Source organism: Phacochoerus africanus, chromosome 10 (genome assembly GCF_016906955.1).
Source record: "Phacochoerus africanus isolate WHEZ1 chromosome 10, ROS_Pafr_v1, whole genome shotgun sequence".
Taxonomy (NCBI): Eukaryota; Metazoa; Chordata; class Mammalia; order Artiodactyla; family Suidae; genus Phacochoerus; species Phacochoerus africanus.
The window spans coordinates 2,043,910-2,068,383 of record NC_062553.1 but is presented as its reverse complement, the minus strand read 5'-3'; the positions used below and the strand labels follow the sequence as shown (position 1 = coordinate 2,068,383).

General features: G+C 64.5%; 2 protein-coding genes across 6 annotated transcripts in view; one reads left to right on the top strand and one right to left on the bottom strand.

Moving 5' to 3' along the window:
* The window catches only part of RGS12 (regulator of G protein signaling 12), a 113,086-nt gene that overhangs the window by 548 nt on the left and 88,064 nt on the right, over nucleotides 1-24,474 (bottom strand). For 3 of the 5 annotated variants that reach the window (XM_047797939.1, XM_047797942.1, XM_047797943.1), the window contains 13 exons: nucleotides 19,491-19,660; nucleotides 19,055-19,147; nucleotides 18,246-18,389; nucleotides 17,477-17,656; nucleotides 17,030-17,183; nucleotides 14,861-14,937; nucleotides 13,444-13,638; nucleotides 12,927-13,000; nucleotides 12,400-12,526; nucleotides 10,962-11,058; nucleotides 9,624-9,703; nucleotides 9,123-9,276; nucleotides 7,160-7,591 (listed from right to left, as the gene is read on the bottom strand). In XM_047797939.1, coding sequence (XP_047653895.1) covers nucleotides 7,160-7,591; nucleotides 9,123-9,276; nucleotides 9,624-9,703; nucleotides 10,962-11,058; nucleotides 12,400-12,526; nucleotides 12,927-13,000; nucleotides 13,444-13,638; nucleotides 14,861-14,937; nucleotides 17,030-17,183; nucleotides 17,477-17,656; nucleotides 18,246-18,389; nucleotides 19,055-19,147; nucleotides 19,491-19,660 — 1,977 coding nt within the window. Of the gene's footprint in view, nucleotides 1-7,159; nucleotides 7,592-9,122; nucleotides 9,277-9,623; nucleotides 9,704-10,961; nucleotides 11,059-12,399; nucleotides 12,527-12,926; nucleotides 13,001-13,443; nucleotides 13,639-14,860; nucleotides 14,938-17,029; nucleotides 17,184-17,476; nucleotides 17,657-18,245; nucleotides 18,390-19,054; nucleotides 19,148-19,490; nucleotides 19,661-24,474 lie in introns of those variants that run through there. The other 2 variants (XM_047797940.1, XM_047797941.1) reach the window with 2 other exon arrangements.
* Nucleotides 944-5,867, top strand: LOC125137304 (uncharacterized). Its single transcript, XM_047797944.1, has 2 exons — nucleotides 944-4,051; nucleotides 4,527-5,867. Exon 1 carries the CDS (start codon nucleotides 2,917-2,919, stop codon nucleotides 3,847-3,849), a length of 933 nt encoding a protein of 310 aa, XP_047653900.1. The 5' UTR covers nucleotides 944-2,916; the 3' UTR covers nucleotides 3,850-4,051; nucleotides 4,527-5,867.

Below are 24,474 nucleotides of genomic sequence, written 5' to 3'. Positions count from 1 at the left end.
GCATCCATCCAGGGGGCAGGCGACCTCTGACCTTGGGACCCTGGCCTGATGCAGGCGCGCCAGCAGGGTGGGCTGGCAGCAGGGCTGTCTGCAGGGTGCCCACCTCGAGCCTCTGGTTAAGCAAGCCAGCAGCGCATGCCCGGCAGGCAGGGAGCCCTCTGCGGACACCCGGGCAGCGTGTACAGGGGAGTGGGTGGGGGGCCAGGCCCTGTGCCGTGGGACCAGGGTGGCCCCTCCCCTGTCAGGGACACCGTGCCCTGTCCCCTGCCCCCATCCAGGGCAGCGGGGACAACTCTTCCGCTGGGGTGCTGCCCGTACCCGGGGGCCCACCGCCAGGGTGTCTGGTGACACGGAGCTGCTGGCAGGGCTGAGCGGGGAGCCTGCAAGCCGGCAGGCGGGTTTGCATTGCAGGGATGGGGACGTGGGTGCCCTGGGGCTTCAGAGCCGGCGGGGCACTGGGAAGGTGGGGAGAGGGTCCCAGGGCCCCTCCAGGGGAGGCCGTCCCTCGGGGTGGGCGGGGGCGGCAGAGAGCAGGGCGGAGAATGTCCCCGAGAAGCCCCCACGGCCCGGCCACCCCGCCCTGGCTCAGGGCTGGGCCCCTCCGGCCGTCCCTCCGCCGGGCCGCCAGGGACGCGGTAAGTGGGGTGAGCCCCGCGGCCCCCGCCAGGCGAGGGGGGGACCCAGTGCCCCGGCCTCGGAGCGGGGCCCTCGGGCTCCACACACGGGCCTCGCTGCCCCGCTCCTCTGAGGGCACAGCTCCGCCCCGCTTCCAGCGCCCCCGGCTCGGCCACGCAGTTGGCCTCACGCCTGTGGGGGTCTCGTGCCCACGTCTTCAGCCTCCAAACTTGAGTCCTTCCCAGCCCTCCCTCCACGCTCTCCTACCCCCTCAGCAACACCTCAGCCGAGTGCCCCTCCTCCTCCAGCCGGGGTCTGCCCCTTCCAGGCTGTTCAGCCAGGCCTCTGGTGCCAAGCTCCCCCTCCCCCCCGGGAGCTCCCAGGCTGCCGGGAACTGCCTTGGAAGCTTCTAGAGCCTGGGGTGAGCAGCCGCACCCCCCCCCCAACGACCCTCAGCAGCTGGTCGCTCCCTGTCAAGCCTGGCTGGTCGCACTGGGGCCCCTCCCTGGAAGACAGTGGTGAGGTCCCAGGAGCCAGTGCGGGGAGGGCACAGAGCCCCCCGCAGGTGCCCTCAGCCTCGGCTCCCTCCATGGGCTCCCCTCCGCCCCGAGCAGGGCCTCAGACAGGACTCGGGCCTGGTCAGGCAGGTGCGGGTGGGCGCCCAGTGTGTCTGAGGGGTGGTTCCAGCGAGCCTGGAGCCGAGGCCCGTCAGGTGCCCTTGGGTCCTGCGTACGGGCTGGAGGAGGAGCCCAGCCCCATGGCACGGGTCCTGCTGCCCTCACTGCCCCTTGGGCCTCGGGGGGGAGGTCAGGGGCCCCCAGAACCCCAGGGCCAGCCCAAGCCTGTGGGGGGAGGCCTGGCCTCCATGCTCATCTAACCTAACGCAGGCACAGCAGAGCCTTCCGCAGGCCCCCACAGCACGTGAGCGTCGGGGCCTCATGTGGGGCCGCTTGGCTGTGTGTCCTTGGGCAGGTCCGGGAGTGGCGAAGTAGTGGGGGCTTCAGGGAGAAAGCACCTCTCTTGAGTTCCCAGGGTCCACATGAAACAGCTGTGACTAGAAGCTTCCCCCAGGCCATCTGCCCTTTCGTCATTCAACAGACACTCTGCGTGAGCCTGCCAGGATGCAGCCCACCCCTGCTTGTCACCGGGTCCCAGGGCCGGAGATGGCGGGGTTGGGGGGGCTGGTCTTCACTTGGATTTCGGGCCGTGGAGAGAGGCAGGCGTTTGCCCCGCAATCATCTGTTCCCATTTGGGGCATCTGCCTGGAACATTAAGAGGCCTGTGTCCCCACGGAAGTTGAAGGACATGACCCTTCTCCCGTCCGGCCCCGCTTGGACCCACGGAAAGACAGGGGGCTGCAGGCTGGGCCTCGGCCACGGCCCCCCTGACGCCAGGGCAGCCTGTGGGCTCGAGACGGGGTGGGGCGCCTGGTCCTGGGGACAGGAAGTTTGTCCACAGGCCACGGATGGGCGCGTCACAGGGAGGGCGGCTGCGGCCCAGGCTCTTCCTGCCTGCCCGCCCGGACTTGCTCTCCTGAGGAAGTGGCAGCCCCTGGGCCGTGACTCAGTGTTGAGGCCCAGCCCTGAGCAGCAGGCGGCATCGCAGCTTCATGCCAGGGCCTTGCCACCCCCGCCTCCTGAGGCTCCCCTTGGCCCTTCGGGCAGAACGACGGCATGGGGACCCTGCAGGACCCCAAGGGACGTGGCTTCCAAACAGCACGCGAGGTTGGCTCCCTCACGAGCACCCGCTGCTTCCCGTCCTCCCCATGGCCCGCAACGCCCACCCAAGGCGGGGGCCAGAGCCTCGTCGCCCGCCCCCCAGCGTGCCCACTGACCCTCAAGAGCGCCTGCGACCTCAAGAACGCCTCACCAGTGGCCAGGGCTGCTGTGGCCCTGAAGGCTCCGTGTCGGGAGGAGGTGGAGGCTGAGTCAGGACCCTCCTCCTGGGGACAGTCCGGGGTCGGGGGGTGCAGCATGGGTGGAGCCAGGGCAGGGGGTGGGGCCTGACCCCTTGACCCCCTCTGGCTCCCCCTGGACATCCATACCATCTGGGCCCTCCCAAGGCCTCCTCCGGCCAGGGGCACCCCACCCCTCTCTGCCCACTTCCACGGAGGGTGACGAGTCCCCAAGGGAAAGAAGGGGACAGCCTGACCAAAGCCCTGGTTCCCACACATCACACACGGATGCTCCTCCCCGCGGGCCCCGGCCTGGACCAGGGCTGTCTGTGGGGGGAGGGGTGCTGAATCGGAGCTCCTCCTTCAGCAGATCTGCATGGACCCGGCTGGTGCCAGGACCCCAGCGCATGGCAGGGGTGGACAGCGACCAGGCAGTGGTGGGGCCACGCCAAGTGCGGGCATGTGGGGAGGGGAGGCAGAGGCTCCAGCAGTGCCAGCTCCAGGCGGGCTGTGCAGGGAGTGGGGAAGGTCACGCTGCCAGCCACTGGCGCCCATGGCGCCCACGAGACCCAGAGGCCAGGTGGAGCAGACCACTGCGGGCACTCAGGGAGACCAGGGAGCGGGGCACAGGGAGGAGGGACGTGCAGAGAGAGGGCTGTGTGGCCCTGTGGGCAGCCGTGCTCCTGTGCCAACCTGAGGCCCATTGGCCTGAGCTGCCAGGAAGATGGAATTGTTACAACCCAAGCAGGGGGCCGGGAAGGGGGCTGAGCCAGGGCAGGAGCCCCTGGGCATCTAGCAGGAGATGCCTGCTCTGGTCTGTTCCAGCCAGGGCATGGCCAGGGCGCTGCTGGGAAGGGGGTTCTAGAGAGGGCCCTGGCAAAAGGCTGCCCCCCCGCTCAGGGATGCCCCAGCCCCATGTCCCCAAGAAAGCCAGGCAGCCACCCCTCCACATGGTGGTTTATGCCGGGGGGCTAGGCTGTCTGTCCTGGAAGGCAGATGTGCCCGGGAGGGGTGTCCCCCACCCGCACAGACAGAAGGGCCAGGCTGCTGCTGGAGAAAGGGGGCATCTGAGAGGACAAGTGCCAGTTTGGCTGGGAGGTGGGCAGGGGTGGATGCAGGGACAAGAGGCGTGGCCCTGGGCGGGAGAGCTGCACTGCCTGGGGGCAGGCAGCGGATGCCCCCCGTGGCTGCTGTGCTGTACGCAGCTGGAGCAAGGCAGGGCTTCCCCCGCTGTCCGCAGCCCAGGGCCTCTGCCTCGCCTGGGACTGAGCAGGTGTGACACACCGCAGCTGGGGCCGGGGGTCCAGGCTGGGGGAGGAGGGAGGGTGGCCGACGACTGAGCAACCAGGTACAGCTTCCTGCAGCTCACGGCCACACCAAGGGCGTGTGGCTCCGTCCCTGCCAAGGTGAAGGCCGTGGCCCTGATGTGGGCATGTGGCCTCCGGTTAGCGTTTCAGCTCTGTTCCCATGGAAACCAAGTTTGGAGACTCCAGCGACCCTGACCCCCACCTGGTGGCCTGCGTGCGAGCAGGAGAGCCACAGGTATCTGCTAGGAAGTGGGCTGTGGGCTCCCGGCCACTCTGGTGCCTGGACCTGCCTTTGGGGACCCCGCAGGCTGTGCAGGGGGGCAGCAGCTCCCCCCCTTGGGGGGGCGGGTGTGTGGTCCTGCTGGCGGCCGTGCTCCTGTGCCATCCTGAGGCCCAGGCAGCCACAGAGCCAGCTAAGGAGGGGGAAGGGAGGGGCTCGGCCAGGACCCTGACCCGGGACCCTGACTCAGGCCCCCAGGGGCAACACAGCAGTGAGGGGGACTCCGAACTCTGCCCCAGGCTGGGCAGGGGGTGGGGGGCCTAGGGAAGGACTCCCAGATGCTAGCGTCAAATCCTGCACCCTGGGGCGCTCGGCCCCAGAGCCCAGGCAAGGACCCACCTGGCCCAACAGCACCGGGGGTGGGGAGCCCTCAAGACGGCCCCTTGGACACCCTCCGGCACAACTCCCATCAACCTGCCTCTCTCACTAGGAAGGTGTGTGGCCAACTCCCGCGCCCGCTCCACGCCCCCTACGTGGACACAGGCGTCCGCTCTCCCCGGCGAGCGAACCCTGCAGCCAGCACCACCCTCTGCAGGTCCGTGGACGCCGACCTCAGGATCTGACGCTCGTTCCATGGGGACCCAAGGACCCACCCTGCCCAGCGGGTCCTCCCCAGGCCAGGCACCACCACCGCTCAGGATTTTGTCAGAGCAAATTGGCAGCAGGCGGCTGGAATTAGAACCCAGTGCCCCTCAGGCCACGGTGCAGCCCAGGCCTGGGCCAGGCGTCCCTCTGGAGCCCGCACCTCGGCCACGCAGGGTGTTGCTGGGCCTCTTTGTGGGGACTGAGAGCCGGCAGGGGGAACAGCACGGCTCTGAGGGTGGCCTCCCCCACGTGGGGGCACACTGCTGGCAGCACCGTGCCCTCCAGCTGCAGGGCCCTGGCTGGGGAGCCCAAGGGCCCGGCCGCATCGCACACCCCGTCTCCCGCTGAGGCCGCCAGGCTAGGGAACAGCTCAGAGCAGCTCTGGGAGAGCCCTGCCCGCTGCACCGCGAGAACAGTCTGGCGTCGGGTCCACCCGCCCGCTGGCCCCAGGGGTGACAGGGTAACCTTCACCGTGCTGGGCCCCCAGTGGGCAGCTCTGCCGTGGTGTGGCTCCCACGTCACAAGGGGAAAGAGCGAGGAGCCGTCTAGCGAGTGGGGCCCCGCGGGCTGAGCAGGTGCAGAGGCCAATCCCAGGCCCTCGGGGCTCCGCACCATGCACCTTGCTGGCCTGTGGCCAAGCCCCTTCCTGTTCTCATGCTCGGGACAGTGAGGAGCCAAGCGGCCACGTCCTCACCTCCCTGGGGGGCTGGCGGTGGCCCTGGAACCCGCCTGGCCACTGGTCAGGAGGAGCCCACAGGGCGCTGGGAAAACCCGGATTCCTACGGGCCGGGGGTGAGGGCAGGCGGGCACCAACGGCCATGAGCAACGTGCTGGGAGACGCCTCGCTGACGGGCGGAGGCAGGAATTGGGAGAGGAGGGCTGCACTGTGGGCGCCCATGAACCTGCACCCCAGCCTTTGGCCCTGCAGGCAATGGCAGGGGCTGAGCTCGCAGGGAGGACAGGCCAAGCCCCATCCCAGCCCTTGGGGGGTCCCTGCCCCGAGCAGCGTCCGCTCCGTCACACCCAGCCTCCTAGCCGTGCTTGTCACAGCACCGTGCATGGCGGCCTGGGGCGCATATGAGGGTCTCGAGAGTATCGGCTCAGTGAAGGGCCTATTTTTAAAAGCCAGTAAGTTAAAATAAATGCAATGAATTCCACAAAAATGTGCAATATTTTCCCTGGATTAAAACACACCTATAGTTCTTTAAAGGAGAAACGAATTTGCAAATGAAAAAGGAAAGAGTTTTAAACCAGTCAGAAGATGAGATGCAGAGTTTATTTCTCCTGGAAGAGCACAGACTCAAAACACGGGTGAAACTACACGCAGGTTGTCTACAGGGGAGAGCGGGGTGTGCGGGGTCAGGCCGAGGCACAGGGACATGCGGGGACGGCCGTGGCTTCTCCCGGCTTGGCATCTGCGCTGACTCGGAGGGAAGGCGCCAGGGGGGCCCATCCCACAGAGCACCTGTGCTCCAAAGCGCCAGAGCGCTCGTGTGTACAGAGCACCCAGTGACCAACCACCACTGCCGGCCCCCGGAGATGCAGCTGCAGGTCCAGTAGGACCCAGTCCTAGGGCCAGACTCGGCCTTGGCACCCTGGGCGGGTTGGGCCCACAGCAGCTCACAAGCTAGTGCCATGCATCCCGGAGCTCGCAGAGGAGGGCAGAGCACCAGGCGCTCTGTGGCACCTGCGGGACGTGCTCCTCGCGCCCACCGTGGGACAGAGCGCAGGGAGAGGCCATGGCACTAGTCAGGCAGGGCGCGGAGCTGCTCCTGGGGGCCCCCTTTCCAGGAGGCCGGGGCCTCGCTCCACCTGCCAATGTCCGAGCTTCTCGGGACAGCTCCGCGCCAGCCAGCCTGCTCCCTGCACACGCTGAGTCCGGGCTTCCAACGGGAGGAACGCCGGTGGCCACCCAGGGTCCAGGAACCCATGGGGCACACGCGGCCCGACCCGTGCTGTCCGACCCGCGGGCAGAGGGCGAGCAGCCCTCCCTGAGGACGCGGCGGCGGCGGGGCCGGGGCGCGGCCCTCCCATGGCACGTGGCGCTTTACCCACGCGCTCAGGACAGACACTGTGTGTCTCAGTCTTGCGACTGAAACAGTCAAAACACGACGAGCTACCCTCGCTGTAAGTAACAGACGTTGTCAGAAATCCCAGGGCCTTGCTCGGGCGCTCCCGGCCCCGGACGGAGGATAGGTGGTGATGGGACATCCCCTCTGAGCCCCTCGAGACCCATCCTGGCCCCACCGCGACCGCGGCGGTCGCCAGGTCCCTTTAGAGACGGCAGGGACAGCCCTGCAAGACGCGGTAACCAGACGGAGGTCAGGCTGAAACCTCCTTAGAGACGACGGGCGGCCCAACGTACCACCGCCGCTGGCGGTGTATGGGAAACGCACGGACAACACGCGGCGGCCAACGCCGTGTGCGGACAGGGGGTGCGGAGTCAGAGGGGAGCGGGGGCGTCACGCCTAGAGGTACCTGGTCTCGGGGGTCCAGCCGAGTCCCGCGGGGTGGGGGGTGGCGGCAGGAACGTGCTGTTGGGGCTGCTGAGGTCCCCCTCCCCCGTGAGCGTCAGGTCAGCCAGGTGCTCGCCCTCCACGGTCTGGACGCCCCCGGCCTCTGCGTCCTGCGCCGGGGGGCTGGGGGTCCCGGGGGCGCAGAGGGGCGGGCTGTCGGCCGAGCCGGGGCTGGTGGCCGGACTCTCTCGGGCCCGGGGCGCCCACTCCTTGCCGTGGGCTGTCGAGGGTCTGGTGCCGAAGGCCTTGGCGGCGGCCGGGGGGGACAGGGTGGGCTCCGGGGGGCTGGGGGGCAGACGCAGAAACTCGGGCAGCACCAGGTCCTCCTTCCTCAGCAGCCCGCGCTGGTCGTCTGCTCGGTTGCTCTGAGCTTTGGAAATGAGCTCAAAAAACTCTATTGGAAGGAAACCCACAACGACCAGGTTTTAGAGCACTTACCCTTGGGCTCGCACGCAGCAAACTTCTGGAAAGCTCCCGCTGCCCCAGGGCCTCCTCCTTCCCCTGCCTCCACCCGAGCTGCAGGGTTCAGCCAGGGCCCGAGGCCACCCGGGGCCCTTCTGAGGGGGTGGCCACTGGCCAGGCGCTACGGCCTGACAGCCCAGGGAGACGGGAGCCGATGGAGCAGCCTGGACCAGCACGGAGGAAGCCTGGGTTGTCCAACCTCGAGCCGGGGGCCCCTGGGGGGTCAGCACCCTTGAGCAGAGGGGGGTCCTGACGGGGCTCGTGAAAGGCGCCTGGCCCTAGACACCCTCTTCTCCCAGGAGCTCCACAGCCCCCCGGGCCGCCTGCTTCCCAGTGTCCGCATGGCCCACCATGCCCTTCCGCCCTCTTGCTGGCTTCCCAGACTCTTCTTTTTCTTTTTCTTTTTTGCCTTTTCTAGGGCCGTTTCCCCCGGCATATGGAGGTTCCCAGGCTAGGGGTCCAACTGGAGCTGTAGCCGCCGGCCTACACCACAGCCACAGCAACATGGGATCCGAGCCTCGTCTGCAACCTACACCACAGCTCACAGCAACACCAGATCCTTAACCCACTGAGCGAGGCCAGGGATCGAACCCACAGCCTCATGGTTCCTGGTCAGATTCGTTAACCACTGAGCCACGACGGGAACTCCAGACTCTTCTTTTTCTCACCTGGGAGGACTCTCAGGTGAAACTCAAGTTCACCACCCAAAGGAGATGGTGTCTACACTGAGCTTTCCTGAGCCTTAGATTACACTCTCAGTCTCTGGACAACAAGCAGCTTAAAAATCTCAAGTCTTAAGGACTCTCAAAGTGCCTCTCCGAGCGGGCTACGTCACAGGGAGCCGCGACAAGCCGGGCTGACCAGGAGGCACCCCCCGGATTAAAGGAACAGCTCTTCCTTTTGAGCTGCTTCTCTCTCTCTCTCTCTCTGTGTTTGGCTGTGCCCTCAGAATACGGAGGATCCCAGGCCAGGGATGGAACCCGCGCCACTGCGTGAAGGCCAGGTCTCCTTGAGTTCACGAGGGAGCTTGGGAGTCGCTCTAAGGCTTCTCTGCTACAAGCTTTTGGGAGAAAGGCGCGGTTCCCACGTCTCGTCCTGCGTCTCTCTTGCTGACCCGGCGGGGTGGGGAGTGCGGGAGTCCAGCCCCCGCAGCCTATCCTCCGGGCCTCTGAGCACGGGCATCCGTGGACCCAGGGCCCCCCGCAGCCCCCTCCTGGCCTGGGACCCGCCCTCCTGCGGCTTCACCTGGGGGCTCCCTGACCCCCAGGGGGGCCCGGCTCTCAGTCTGAAAACGGGTTTTAGTAAAGTGACACTGACAGCCAGGGACTGACACGGGGCCACTCCCCTGTCCGGGGAACCACAGCCGCCCCGGTGTCGGTAACTCCCCGAAAATCCTCACGACCGTCCTGGAAAACTGACATCGCATTCGCTGAAAACGTGCAAGTTTTAAAAAGTACACATACCCTCTGCTTCGTCCAAATTAATTTTCTGATATTTTTTTTTCCCAATCTTTGCAATAGCTTCTTCTCGCTTTGAAAGCCGGGGATCCCTAGCATTCCTTCCATTTTCTCCTTGAATTTTAATAGAATTAGACTTGCCTAGTGTTCTTTCCTCTCCCTGCGTCAGAAGCAAAGTCAAAGTTCTACTCACATTTCAGACACATGACAACACACAGCTCATCGGTTGGGTTAAAGGGTCCCTGAGACACAGAGGCACTGCCTGGGGCTGGCCGTGCCCTGCAGAAAGTCAACCACAGTGACAACGGCTGCAGACGGAACCGCACGGAAGGCAGACCCGCCCCACCCCAGAGGCCCCCCGGCTGTGGAGCAAGGGCCAGGAGAAGAAAGACGTCCCGCCCCGGGTGCAGGCCCACCCCGAGCAGAGAGCCGCTGGGGCCGCGGGCTCCCGGAGGGCGCGCGGGCCGCCCGACCCGAGCTTCCCAGGCGAGGAGTGAGGGGCATTACCGTCGCCGAGTGATTTCTGGAACCGGCGTTTGCAGCCGCCGTCTGTCTGACTGGTGTGCTTTTCTGTTTGTCTGTGGACGCTGAACACAGTGAGGTGAGCTTTCTAACTGCCCCGAACCGCAGATCCTTCTCAGCGTTTAACATAGTGGCGCCTACAGATCTTCAAGAGCGAAGCTGTGCGGGAGCCCAAGGCATTAGCGCTCCCTAACCCACAAGCCCGTGCCGGCCGACGTGCCCACGAGGTGCCGAGGGACAGAGGACAGCCTCCTCCACCTGCCGCATCTGGGCGAGGGACACGCGGGAGGTGACGGGAGGGCTGGCGGTCGACCGCGGGCGCCGGGCCTCCGTGGCCGCGTGGGAATGAGAGCTCCCTTCGGGTATCTCTGGGCACCAGGAGCTTTAGAAAGTAGACGAACTTCACACTTTTCACCTATTTTCAAACGCGGCCATTGCCCCAGTCAGGGCGCCCCAAAGACCACATCTCGAGCCCGGATGGACAGGTGGGATCCTGGCCCTCCTGCCTCTGAGCAGCGGCCCAAACACACACACCTGCCTGCAGCTGCGCCTTCAGACTCACCTCTGCACAAACGGGCCAGGAGGTCCAACCTTGTCGGACCCCGGAGGGAGGTGCCCTGCTCAGGCTGCGGGGCCCCCCAGCCAGGGGGAGGGCGCCCGGCTTCTCTAGAAGCAGACGAGCCCAGAGGGGGGTGAGAGCCACGCTGGAGCCCCGAGAACAGAGGGCCACCCACGGGGACGGAGGCGGTGGCTGGTGTCCCATTTCAGAGCTGAGCTAGGCCTGGGGCGAAGCCCGGGAAGGGAAGGGGCAGCCGGGGAGCAGCCCCCAGCTTGTTCAGCAGGCTCCAGAAAGCTCTCTCCAGGAGCTCCGCTCCCCACGGGCCTCCACCCGGTGGGCGGTTGCCGAGGGCTCGGAGGAGGCCACAGGGCGAGGCTGGGCCACCTGACCCTGACCGAACCCCAGCCGCCACGCTGTCGCCCGCGGGCAGGGCTGCGTGGAGGAGGCAGAGCGTGGGAAAGCTCTGGAAACCACCTGACTCCTGCCTGCAGGCACAGTGGCCCCACCCCCAACCCGGTCTCCCACCTCGGTGACCGCTGGGCCCCAGGGTCCCTGGCCCCCTGTGCAGGATGAGGAGGCCTGGTCCTAGGACGTGCTGGGAGCTGGGGGCAACCGCGAGGGGCCGATAGTGCCTGTCACCCCGTCTTACAGCTGAGAAGACACACAGCGAGGTCCCAGTGCTGGCCCCTCAGATACCCAGTCGGGGGACGGTGAGCTCCCTGGGCTTTCAGAGGCGGAGCCCAGGGAGCAGGCGGGCAGCTCACCTTTCCCTCGGGAGGGGTCCTTCTCCTCCAGGATGACCCGCTGTCCGTCCAGACTTGAGATGGGGGCTCCCAGGTCCAGGGGCTCCTTCTCTCCACTCTAGAGGCAGAGACGGTGCAATGAGCGACTCACCCAGGCTGGAGCTTTCTGGAACAACTGCATGCAGTCCTCTGCGGACGGCGAGGCCGCCCCAGGCTGGGTGGAGTCACGAGCCAGGTGACCCAGGTCCCGTCACCTCGGCAGGACTGGCTGCAGACACCTGACAGGGAAAAACAGGAGATTGCAGGTGCCGAGTGGCCTGCCTGGAACTCTGGCCCCAGGAACCCGTGTGGTCGGGCTGTCACTCGAGTGACGCTGCCGGCTACACCGGGCGACCGCAGCCCCGGGAGAAGGAATGCTGGGATGCCGCACACATCCGCGTGCGAACTTTGGAGTCTAGGCGTTCGGTGAAGCTGGCCCCAGTGTCAGCAGTGCCCCCCACCCTGACCCTGGACGAGGTGACTCTGAAGCCAGCCTGCAGCCCTCAGCGCCGAGTCGAGTACGGGGCAGGGGCCGTCCCGCGGGTCTGAGCCCCGCCCTTCTCTGGTGGGGAGACCTTTTCTCACCCGCCCCCGCCCCCCCCCCCGGCACATTCTAGACCCTAGGAGGCGTCCCCACCCTCCACTGAGCTGGGAGGGGGCTTCGGGTCCCCTCAGAAGGTCTGAGAGCAGTCTAGCCCCGTCCTCCGGCTCGCTGCAAAGCTCTGGAACAATCTTGGAGCCCATGTCAGAGGAAATCAAAGTACTTGCAAGCCTAGCTCTGCTAAAGTTCCTTTTCTAAAGAAAGGTGAATGCAGGGGAACGAGTCCTAAATCGCCAGATTTCAAAGCAGGCGTCGAGCGTGCCAGAACACGGCAGCGACCTGGGCAGCCACGGGTTCGGCTCTCCGGCCTGCCGGCCCCGTACGGCTCCCCACAGGTGCCCTCTGGTCACAGGGGCGGGGACTCTGCCCTGTCCCCCTTAACCCATTCATGGGAGACCCCAACTGCCCAGCTTGGAGACGCAGGCTTTGCTGTCGGCTCTAGAGCTCAGGGGGAGCTGGATGGGCAAGCGGCGGGCGCCCGGCCCGGGCAGATCGGCGTGGCATCTCTGAAACTCAGGGAGGTGGCAGGGTTTCCACGTGTTTGTCTCTCATCTTGGTTTCCCTGGGCCCGAACCCCCAAATCTCCCAAATCAACCCAGGCCCCAGTGGGATGTCCAAGTCTGTGCATTTCCACCAAAGCGGGAGAAACGTGAGCGCGACGGCCACATCCTCCCAGGGGGCCGCCAAGGGAGAGCCGGCGGCACTGCCACCCGCCAGCCACTCGGAGGACAACTGGGGGCAAGCTGGGCCCCAGCAGGCAGCGCTGAGCTGGCTCAGGTGCGCAGAGGGCCCGCGCCACTCACCAGCCTGCTCACTCACCAGCCTGACCACCAGCTCGCTCAGCCGCAGGCCGTACTTGGCCGCCACGGGCCGCAGCACCTCGGTGATGGGCTTGCTGGGCTTGGCCTTGAGGCCCACAGACCGGTTAATCGGCACCAAATCCAGCCTAATTGGAGGGGAAGAAACAGGCACATTTGCTACAAACCCACGTCACCCGTCACGTAAACCCTCTGCCCCCAGGGCAGAAGAGCGAAGCACCCACGGGCTTCGCCCACGCAGCCCAGGTTCTGCAGAGAAGCGAGCCTGCAGGGAGCTTCTCCAGGGTCCCCTGCGCTGAGCCAGAGCTGTCACACACGGCGAAGAGTCCCTCCCCACAGGATGGCCGGAGCCCTGCCTCCCCCCGGCCCCTCCCCTGTGGCCCCAGGCAGGGTGGGAGCGTGGCCTGTGGCTCCTGGAACTCCAAGCTCGTGAAGGGGGTGCAGCCGCTCCCTTCCCAGCAGAGCGGAGGCCAGCAGGGAAGGTGATCAGAAACAGCCTCACGGAGGCGGCAACTGCGTTGTTCTTACCGAAATAAAGTGCGTTTTTCTAGGCGCAGGTCCCTAGACTCCAAGATGCTGCTGTCCTGATGCAGCACCAGCGGCTACGGAGGACGTGAAAGGAACAGAGACCCACATCGGTGGGAGCCAGGGCCACAGCCGCGCAGAGCCGCGCGCGGCTTCCGACAGCCCGCCCAGAGCCAGGGAGAGGGCCGCCGCCCTCGGGCCAGCTGCTGCCAGCCTGAGGGTTCTGCGCAGCCTGACGACCTCAGGACAGGCCTCCGTCAGACCCGCCGTTCAGACGGGGAGGGCAGAGGGGGCAGCCGTGACGCCCAGCACAGGCCAGGGCAGCAGGGAACTGGCAGGTTTAGATACAGATGAGCTGGTTGCCCAGGAGGACCTCCCACGGGCCAGGATCCCCCAGGGGCAGGACCCCCCCAGGGGCTGGATCCCCAGGGACAGGACACCCCCCCCCCCCCCCGCCAGAGGCAGGATGCTTGCAGAACCAGCCCCCCTGGAGGACAGGCGGGGTCCCCCAGCCCCGCACCTTGTCCCCGCCCACCAGGAAGAGGTCCACAGCAGCCCCACTGATGCCATGTCGCTCGCAGAGTCCGGCCAGGACTTCCTTGATGGACAGCCCCGCCCTGACGGGCACCACGCAGGACGTCCCGTCGGGAAGCTGGATGCTGCAGTGCTTGGCGGCCTTGTCCCTCTCGGGCGCCAGGGTCCTGCAGGCCTCTGGCTGGAGGGCAGGGAGACACAGGGTGCAAAGGTCAGAGGGCGTGTGGGGATGTCATGGAAAGGGCCCGGGGGTGCGTCTCCCTGTGCACACCCAGCTCCACACTGCACCCTAGCCTGATAAACGCATGCTGCACTCTGCACACTCAGCCACTGAGTTGGGGGGCTTCTACGTTAACACGGGAGAGTGAGCCTCTCTCTCTCAACAGTGGGCGCCGTGGTTTCCGGGGTCTGGTGGTGGCCCCCCTGACCCAGAGGCATGCGGCGTCATCCTGGGAGCCCCCTGGGGCAGCAGCGGGGCCTCACCCGCCGTCGCAGGCCGGGCTCCCCTCCGCAACATTTGGGTCCCTCCCGCAAGGCCACTTCCAGGGCTCTGATGACAAGGTCACTTCCTCGCGAGACACGCCCCGCACGGGTCCTGCTAGTGTCCTGGCCGCCACTCCCTCCCTGACCACTCTCCCCTCCTAGTCTGAAAGCCTCTTTCACCCAAACGTTAGAGGTGGTTGATAAAGACCGATTAAAGGCCGCCAACATTCCCTCCCACAGAAGCAAGTGCCCTAACAACCGCCCTTGTTTCAAGCGGCTGAGTTTTGGGGTGGCTGTAGGTGGTGGCGGCTAGCGGACACACGGTAAACCCTTACAGCTTTAACTGGGATTTGGTATAACTGAAGAAATAATTACTCTACGTTAACTATTCCTGCTTGACAATTTTGAGTGACTAGGATGCTGGCAACAGTAAGGTTTTCCACGAGCTCATCAGCGCGCAGCCAGTGGGCACCATGCCGGAACCTGGGGCCAGGAAGCAGCTCAGTAGGGCGCGAGGAGCCTGGGCTGGCAGGGTCTTGGCCAATGCAGCTCCCGCCCACCGGGGCTGGGGCTGGGGCTGGGGCTGGGGCAGGGTCATGGGTGGGTGGGGGAGAGCTCAGCACAGCCCCCACGGCAGAGGCACAGACACTGGGGTATTTGAGTTCCCGGGATGAGCAGGTGCTGAGACAAAGACGGAGCACCTGCTCCCGGTGGGCGTCCAGCAAAACGGTGCGGGAACAGGAACAAAAGGCCTCCTCTTTAAGAGATCCCGGATATTTTTAGGACCCAAGGGGCACCCTCAGGATCAGACGCTCCTCTCAGGTCCTGGGAACATGGCTGGGGAGGGTCCGGGGCTCGGAGGGTTGGGAGGGATGTGGCCGTGGGGCCTGGACGCTGAGACGGGCTCCTCGGGGACTCACCAGGTCCAGGCTCCCGGCAGAGGACACGGAGCCCTGCGACTCCCGGCGGCCCAGGCCTCCGTTGGCGTGCAGGGGGTCTGCGGGGGACACGGTCACTCAGACGGGCAACAGCACCCCCTCACGTTTCCTCACTTAGCACAGAAACCCAGCTCAGAGCCCTGGGAACTCTATCCAGCCACGTACGATGGAGCAGGATAACGCGAGGCTAAGAATGTGTGTGTGCGTGCGTGCGTGCGTGCGTGCGTGTGTGTGTGTGACGGGGTCACTTTGCTGTACAGGAGAAAATTGACAGAACACTGTAAATCAGCTATAATGAAAAAAATAAAAATCATTATAAAACCTCCACAGAAACCCGTGAACGTGGTCCCCCAACCGCCCCATCTCCCCACCCCCCCAGCACTCCCCCCCACCCACACACTTCAACCTAAACGGCTGTACTGAAGGCAGAAGCCAGGCTCCGAAAGGCCCCTGGGTGGCCAGTGTGGCCTCACCTCCCTGGCCCATAGCTGGATCCGGGAGCCTCCCGCCCGGCTTCCCTCGGCCTCACAGCAGTCAAAACGCCAGCAAGAGCCCCTGGTGCGGCTGCCCAGCCCCTCATTTAATTAGGAATTGTTATTTCAACACCAGGCTCCTGGGCCCCAAGGACAGCGACAGCGGTAAACACGCCAGCCAGTTACTGCGTCTTCCACCACCGCCCGCCCGTCTTCCAGGAAAGCCCAGTCAGCGCCAGGCCCGCAGGCCAATGCCACTAACCGAGCTCCCTGTGGGCTAAGGATCCTGACTTAGAAAGGACCTTATATTTTTTATTTTTTTAGCTTTTACTTTTATTGATGGACTGATTTTTGCTTTTTAGGTCCGCTTCCGCGTCACATGGATATTCCCAGGCCAGGGGTGGAATAGGAGCTACGGCTGCCGGCCTGCACCGCAGCCACAGCAATGCCTAATCCCCCACCCACTGAGCAAGGCCAGGGATCGAAGCCGCATCCTCATGGATACTAGTTGGACTCATTTCCACTAGAAAGGACCTTTTAAAACACAGGGCCTAACCCCCATCACGCTGTGGTGCCAGGGGCCCTGGGGGCTGCAGGGCTGATCAGACAGCGGCTCCCAGGTCCCACAGACCCTCCGAACCACGGGCCCACCTTCCAAAAGCAACAGCCTGCCGGGCGACCAAGCCAGAATCCCTAGGACATGAGCGCCCTGCAGTCAGAGCGACTCTCTAAACATCTGCAGGAAGGGGGTCCCAGGCTCTGGGGCTGCCACTTAGGGGCACAGGCCTAAAGAGCCAGGCGCGGCCTATCTCTGGTCCTAGGGGTCCCCGGCCCCACCCGACGACACAGCTGCTCCCTGCTCCCCGCCACCCCGGCCCGGTCAGCTTTTCCTTGTGGAAGAGCTGCTGTGCTGACTGCCTGCCCCCATGCTGAGCCCTGGCCCACAGCCTCCCCAGGCGCCTTGCAGAAGAGGCATGAGACCTCCCGGGCAGGCTGCTCTGCGGAGGAGGTAAAATTCACCCCGAAAACGGCCTGGCAGCACACAGCTGCGCCTCCCACCTCCTCCCTGGGGAGGGTTCCTTGTCTGCACCCCCGCCTCAACCTCGGACCCAGGCCTGGAGCCTGTGGGGGAGGGCAATCCCAGGGTCCCGGGGCTGCTGTGAACACCTCTGCCCCTCGGCCTCCCCCCCAGGGCGCTGCCCACCCTGACACTCCCTGCCGCCCCGGGGAGAGGCCACACTCTCTTCCCAGCCACGCGGGGGAAAAGATCTGGAATGGCTCCCTTAAGAGTCACAATTACCACTTGCAAGACGCCGGGTCCTCGACCCACGGCATCGCATTTTCTTTAAAAAACTACAAGGGCTTGTGCACCCCGCCCACAGCGAACACCAGGAAAAATGGCCTCGCCGGAAAAACACGCGGCCGTCTGGCGGACGGAGGGCAGGACGTCTGTATTTCCTCCTCTTCGCTTGGTTGGAGCTCCCAGTTTTCTCCCAAGCGCACCCACTACTGCTGGGACCAGAGGCAGGGCCCCGGCCTGGGGGCGGGGTGGGCTGCACCCCAGACGCCCAGGCGGAGGACCCGGCCCGGCCCGGAGGGCCACCCCGAGCGGGGCACTGGCTCACTCGTCCCCAGGGCCTCGCCCCGCGGCCCCACCGGCACGCGAACCACCACCAACCGTTTGGACGGTCGCCATGGTCCTTCTTCTTCTGGGATCGCCCGGTGCTCCGGGTCCTCGACCAAGAGAAAAACGCGCCTTTCCGCTTCCTCTCGCTGTCCTCATCCCCCAGCTCCTCGTTCAGCGAGCGGCCCGATTTCGATTTTCCACTCAGCTGCCGGCAAACGGGAAACGCTATTGCAGCGGGGCAGGGTTGTTTGGCCGCCGCGGGAAACGCGTGGAAAGGAAGCTGGAGCGGCTCCGGCTCCGTGGGAGCTCCGGGCTCAGAGGCGCAGCGCCCACGGCCTCGCCCGCCGGGACCAGAGCCTCAGACCAGCCGCTCGGGGGCCAGAGGCCTGAGGCCCCAGAGGGTTTTCAGCCCCCCCCGCCGGCAGGGGCCCCTGCCATCGCTCGGCCCGAGTGCGCCCCCCACACCCCGGGGCGAGGCCAGCACGGCGGGCCGGGCACCTTTTTGGGCGTGGACACGTTGGAGTGGTCCGAGCCGCCGCTGTGCTTGGAGGTGGGGCTGCTGGGCACGTGCTGCGCGTCGGGCAGCGCGCGGCCCTCCACCTCCGCCAGGATGCACTCTTGGTACAGCTGGGACTTGAGGAAGCGGGCGTAGCTGTCAAACTTCATCAGGTTGAAGATCTGCCGAGAAGCGCGGCGCAGCTGGTCACGGGCGGGAGCGACCCACCGCCCCAAGGGCAGGGCCGCCGCGCCAGGCTCCCCGCACCGCTGTCCCCCCCATCCCCCCGCTGGCCCATCACACGGCGGCCTCGCGCAGCTCGCGTACAACCCGCTGCCTCCAGCAGCCTCCAGAAAGGCAGCGCCGCGGGCGGACAGGACGGCCAACTCGACCTCGCGGTCTGCCTGGGTAGCGGAGAGGCGCCCAGAGCAGGCACGTCCACGGGGCGGGAGACCTGCCTTGAAAGCACCCCCCCCCCCCCCGCTGTGTGTGTGTGACTCGGCAGAGAAGCAGCCTCTGCCAGGGCCGTGGGCAGGCGCCCTGCAAACGGGGGCCCGTGCACACTTGATGGCTTTGGTGTGTCCTGAACCGAGAACGACCCGGACGGCTGTCCGCCCCTCGGACGCCACGGCCCGGGAGCCTCAGGGGGGGGTCAGCAGACAGGCACGCGGTGGCGGGGACCCCCGGCCTGGGTCCGGCAGCCCGGCAGCCCTGTCCTCGTGGTCTGGCACCTGCGGGGGGCTGAGTCCTCCGCGCGCACCCGGCCGTCACCTGGAGCTGCTGCTCCTTGAACATGTCGGGGTGGGGGGCGCTGAGGATGTCGTCGGCCAGCTGGGCCTGGCTGTCGATGTTGACCGGAGTGGTGGCTTTGCTGCTCAGGAACTTACTGAAGATCTCGCGGGCCCTGCAGGAGAGCTGAGGGGACACGCGTGTGAGCGCGACACGGGCACCACACGCCTTTCCCGCCGGTTGCCCCGCATGTTCCAAATGCCTGACGTGGTTCCAGGCACCGGAGGTGCCCTTTCCTGGGGCCCAATAAATATTTCTTGCTCGAGGGATGAATAAAAATGCCAGCCAGGCTGAAACTTCAGTGCACAGGCTCCTCTCCAAATGTTCTCAGGGGCAACTGGATGCTCCACAGAGCTGGGCTGTGCTCCTGCTGTGGCCCTGGGTGCAGCGTCCACGCGGCGCGGCACAGCGTCCACGCCGTGTGGTCTCTGCGGAGCAGGGACGAGGCCCCACAGCCCTGGGTGACCAGCACTGGCACCGGCCAGGGCTTCTCGGCGAGGGGGCTGAAGGCACAGATATTCTTAGGCTGTGCTCTTCAGCCAGGGTTTTCTCTCAAATTCCCTTCTCCACGCTGTGTGGCAGCACATGAGCTCATACAAACTTGAGGGCGAAAGGCATTTATGTAAACCATGTTCAGGCGAAACTAAATATCACACATATTTAAATAAGGAACTTCTGAAAAAGAGCATTTTCTCCACTGTGTGAAAATATCTTTACGGGACTTTGCAAACGGCTCTGGGTGACATCACCCTGCCCTTCAGCCCGCCCACTCCCAGCCTGAGGACACGTACCTCTTTTTTGTCGTGTGCGGGAACATGATTAAAATATTCGCAGGCCTGCCAGAATAAGATGTTTTCTTCACTGAACTCCTTCCTCAGAAAGTCCTAAGAAGCACACCACCGATTAAGCGTCGCGCAGCCCTCAGGACGGGCTCCCCGGGGGGGGGCTGTGGGGCCTCCCTCGTCCCGAGCTCTGTTTCTGCTCCCCACTCTTATGTTCACCTTTCACGGACCCAGAATGTACCTGAAAGACAAACTCAAACTCCAGGCTGGGGACCACTTCGGCCCCACAGCTGCTTTCCCGGGAGCCGCGCACCCCCGACAGCCACCTGCTCTTACAAGAAGCTCCGATGCTCCTTGCTGCCTCGAGTGCCCGGGGCAGGTGCAGGACGAGGACACGCCCGCCCTGCTGGCCCCGTCTGGGGTCTGAGCTGCCCGCCCTACTCACGGAGAAGTATCGAATGCCAAGCGGATCCTGCAGAAGGCGCTCGAAGGACACGGCCCAGCTGGCCACCCTCCGCTCGCGCAGGCGCCGGCAGCTCTGCACGCTGGGGAGGCTGGCATTGCTGCTCAGGCTGTGGTTGCTCACGCAGTCCTTCAGGTCGGGGCCGTTCAGCTCTGCGGGCAGCACAGACCTCACTCGCCTGCGGGCCTGGCCCCCCGCCCGCCCTCCCCAAGCTGCCTTCCCCCGGAGCGGGGAGCACGGCTGGGCGCCAACGGCCCCTCGCCACGGATGCTCGTCCCAGGTCATGGCCGTGGGTACACCGGGAGCTCTCAGAGAGTCCAGCTGAGGTGCGGAGGCCTCGGAGGAGAGGCCATGTGCGGGGCGAGCAGGGTGAAGGGGACCCAGCGGGTCCCCAGGGCCTGGGGATGCTGCCCGTCTCAGTGGGAATCTCGCTTTCACACCTTCCTGCATGCGGCCCAGTCATGACACACGATCTTTAGGTGGCACATGCCGTGTGAGCATGTGGCCACATGGCAGCGTGATGTCCCAGCGTGGGAACAGCAGGCCTTTCCCGGGGCTTTGTCCCCGCGTCTACAAGCCGGCTCTAGACACTTCTGGTTCCGTCATGGTCTAAGTAAGCGCTCAGTGACTGCTCCCCTTCATACGGGGTGGGGGTGGGGGGGCTCGAAGGAGCCCAGGTCGCCCTCACCCTCCTCCTGCGAGCAGGGTCCCCACGTGGGCAGCCTGGCCCTGAAACCCAAGGGGAAGGGACGAGGCCAGCCAGGAGCAGGAACGAAGGGCCACGCGTCCCCCGCGGGCCCCCCCCATCCTGATACGAAGGCAGCCCGGCCAGTCTCAGCCAGCCGAGCTGAGGACAACGAGGACAGCACTAAGCTGGTGGCGGTGGCCGTGGCTTTGGGAAGCACGGCTGACTTTCACACTTCCCTGTGCTGCCTTTTCAGGTCGCCACCTGGGCAGTGGGGCTGAGGAGTCAGGTGGCCTCCTTAAGCAGCTCCAGCTTTAGGCTGAGCGTGACACTGCACCTCATCGGAGACAAGGGACCGGGCTGAGGGAGACGAGTCCGGGGGTCAGGGAAGCGGCAGCAGGCCCTGCTGGGACAGAGGCCCCGCGTCCACGGGTCGGATGACGTGCAGGAGGCCACGGGGCCACCACTGGCCCAGAGAAAGGCGCACCTTCCGGGCCAAGAAAGCGGAACCCGACTCTGATCAAATCGAACCCCAGAAGCCGACTGTGGTAAAGAGAAGCCACTGAGGGCAAGGATCGTTTGATCGGCTCTAAATCGTCTCTACTCATCTAGAATCGAAAAGGAAAGAACAAGAGAAGGTCAAAGAATAACCAAAGAACTCAAGCTGCTCTAGAAAGAAACGGGACTCAGAAGTCACCCAAGTCTGGAGAGGACGGTACTAATTTTCTCTGAGGATCAAGAGAATCCAGTGCCGTGTGCGCCGTTGCTGAGAAAAAACGCTTGAGGCAGGACCCCCAGCAGCCCTCCCTGGGGACCGCGGGAGGCCGGGACCCGAGCTCGGCCTCAAGCCGCAGCGCTCACGGCGGGTAAACCCCGCGTGAGGCCGGTACCGCGGAGCCCAGTCAGTGGCCGAGGATGAGGGAGCTCGGCAGCTGCCCCGGCGCAGCAGGGAACCATCTGGACTCTGAGCCCCGACACACAGAACTGCCCCACAGGGAAAGCCCCCCTTCTGCGAGTAAGGGACAGGAGACGCCCCTCGTTGCGCGCCGACACCCACAGGCGGGCCTGCGCTCTCGCCTCGCCCCGGGGGCCGGGGCCTGGAAGAGGCCCATCTTCATGTTGCTCTGTGTCCGGTGACCGGGGCAGCAAGGGTCAAACGAGCCCAGACGCTCATCCTCCCAAATCAACACAGAGCCCCCAGCACCTTGCCAACAGGTGTCTCCTTAGAGCCAGACAAACCGAGCGTCAAGCTCGTGTGGGAAACCGAACAGGAGGTGCTGGAGAACCACACAGAACAGAGCGAGGAGGCAGGGCCCGCTCCGCGCAGGGTCACACCACACCACATCCCCGAGCGGGGTCCTGAGCAGGTCGGGAGACGATACAGAAAGACGCCACCGCGACGGAGCACAGCCAGGTCGTTCGATAAACGGGGCAGAGTGAGCTGGCCAACGGGGTAACCATCCGAAGAGAAAGCAACACACAGAATAAGCCCCACGTGGACCAAAGATTTAAACGTAAAAGATGAAATGAGAGGAGTTCCCACTGTGGCTCAGGGGGTTAAGGACTGGACGTTGTCTCTCTGCGAGGACGCAGGTTTGATCCCTGGCCTCGATCAGTGGGTTGAGGACCCAGTGTAGGCTGTGGCCTACGTTGCAGATGCAGCTCCAATTCGACGCCTGGCCCGCGAACTTCCAGATGCCGCAGGTGCAGCTGTAAAAGGAAAACAAACAACCGAAACAAGTAATTGGAGAAATGCTAGAAAAAAGCATAGGACGGTTTTCTGACAATTCTGAGCAGGAGACCCCGAAGGCTCCCGCCCAGAGCACAGCTTGAAGTCTGCATTGTGGGAGCAGACGGTGTGCACGCGGCGGGCGTGCGGGGTGAAGGGGCAAAGGGACAAGCGGGCCGGGTGCTACCTGAGTCCCGGGACGGAACGCACAGCCCGGCGACGAGAGCGGAAACGCTGTGCTGCGCTGAGAGCCTCCACGTCCGCATCACCAGGCAGAAAATTCTGTCGCTGCCTGGAGACCGACATCAGCTGCGCTCACGGGGTCATCACTTCGCAAGAGAGACGCATTTCGAGCTGTTGCGTTTTACACCCGAAACCTATACAATGCTGTGTGTCATTATACCTCAATCCCCCCCCCCAAAATCCTGTACGTAAAAACACTAGAAGTTCAATCAGAAGACAAGAAACTGCGGGAGAGATGGAACCATCACAGAGACGAAGGACCAATTTTCTTTATATTTACGGGCACCCACACATCAGTAAGAAAACAGATCAACAAACCAAAAGAAGGGCAAAGAGCGACGATCCGCCGCCAAGGAGGGACCTGAACCGCCCCCACCACGGGCCCCACGCTGAGCTGAAGCGGATGTAAGCCAAACCGAGTCAGGAGCAGGTGGTCTCGGCAGGGAGCCCTGGGCACTCCCGACATGCTTCGTGCTGATAAACGGGGTGTGGGGCTCCTCCCAAAAGGAATGAGCCTGTATCGAAAACACTCTGTAAAGAAGGAGCACGAGCACCACCTCCCTCGGCCTTTGTTCCTTGAGGCGACAATGGTCAGACTGAGGGCGGAGGCACGAGCAGGAAAGCGAGAAAACCTTCCACGAGGGAACAAGCACGCGCAGAGGCCCAGTGGCACAAGAAACAGAGCTCACAGCCCGTGTGGCTGGGCAGCGGGGGCTGCATGCCAGGGAGCAGGAGAGCTGGCCAGGACAGCAGGGCCGGTGGTGGGCACAGGCAGTGTGGACTTTACCCTGGAGAAGACGATTAACAAGGGAATGTCAAGAAGGAATTTTGGCTTCCCCGGCCCCTGCGGCTGTGTGTGGAGGGCAGCCCTGAGCTCTGCTCAGGGTGCTAGTGGCCTGAACCATGAGGACAGGGGTCCGAGAGCAGGCGGAACAGCTGAACCCACCAAGGGTGCTGGAGCTTTATTTCTGGAACAAGAGCTGTTTGGATTCCAACATGCGACAAGCAGGATGATACAGCCGGTCTGCCTCCCTCGCAACCAGGGCACCCAGGACAGGGGAAGCGAGAGGCTGCGGGCTTCCCAGCCAGCCAGCCCCATGCCCAGTACTCAGCACCCTCATGTAGCTCTACCCACCCCCCAGCCTGCGCTGGGCTGAGCAGAGGAGTGAAGGCTGACTGCGTAGACATTTTAGGGGAAAGTTGACCTGTATACGGATTCATTTTTATAAGACTCGACAGATGCAAATTGTTAAGGCTCACAAATCAACAATTGACACCTTCAAAGTCTGATTGATAAAGAAACTTCAAAAAAATTTTTTTTAAGGGGGAGTTCCCTGGTGGCATAGCAGTTAAGGACTTGGTGTTGTCCCTGCTGTGGTTCAGGTTCAATCCCTGCCCTGGGAACTTCCACATGCCGCAGGCATAGCCAAATATACCAGGAACTCCCGGCCCCTCGTGTGAGGTCTGCCTACACTGATCCCTTGGTGGGTGCCCTGGACTCTGAGGAGCACAGAAGAGGGGCAGGCAGGGGGACAGACGCCGAGAGGCTGGGCCCGGCGGCTGCCTGCAGACAGAGCCTCTCCCGAGAGTTGCTGTAGCTGAAAAGCCCTGCTTCCGCCGAGGGGATGCAGGCCCTGCAGCCAAGTCAGAAAGTTACTCCGGGCCTGCCCCCACTGGCGGGAAAGGAGACCCAAAGGCCCGCTCCGTGGGCCTCAAGTCAGATCCCAGGAGAGCTGTGCGAGTGGACAGCAAGGACCCGAGGGGGCAGCTCCAGCGGCCGGGCCACACTGAGCATGTGGACTCGGGTGTTTCAGCCCACGGCGGCCAGACTCTGGAAGCACGCGCTCCTCAGGGCGAAGGAGACGCGTCCACGCCGAGGTCCCCACACTCTAACACCCTCTGGACCCTGGGGCGCAAAGCCTTGCAGAAGAGTGGTGAGAGCCATGTGGTGGGCACAGAGCCCTTTGGGGACAATGGAATCTTGGCCCTTCCGTGTGACCACACACGAAGACAGCCAGCTGGGCCTTGGTACCCACTGCCAAATTCTGAATCCCGTAATTCACGCCCCTTTACAGCCACTCTGCGATTGCTCTGGACAAGAGTGCACATTTACGGAAGGATTGACCTTGAACTGAACCGAAATTCCTCCCAACGCCAGGATTCCTACCCCAACAGCCGGGCCACACAGGTGACTGTCTAGGCCGCTGCCCGAGTCCCTCTGGGGAGGCAGGTGTTTGGGTAAAACCACGACTCATCCTCCAACCAGAGAGAAAGCTACTGCACAAGAAAAACCCTCAGGATTAAGACGG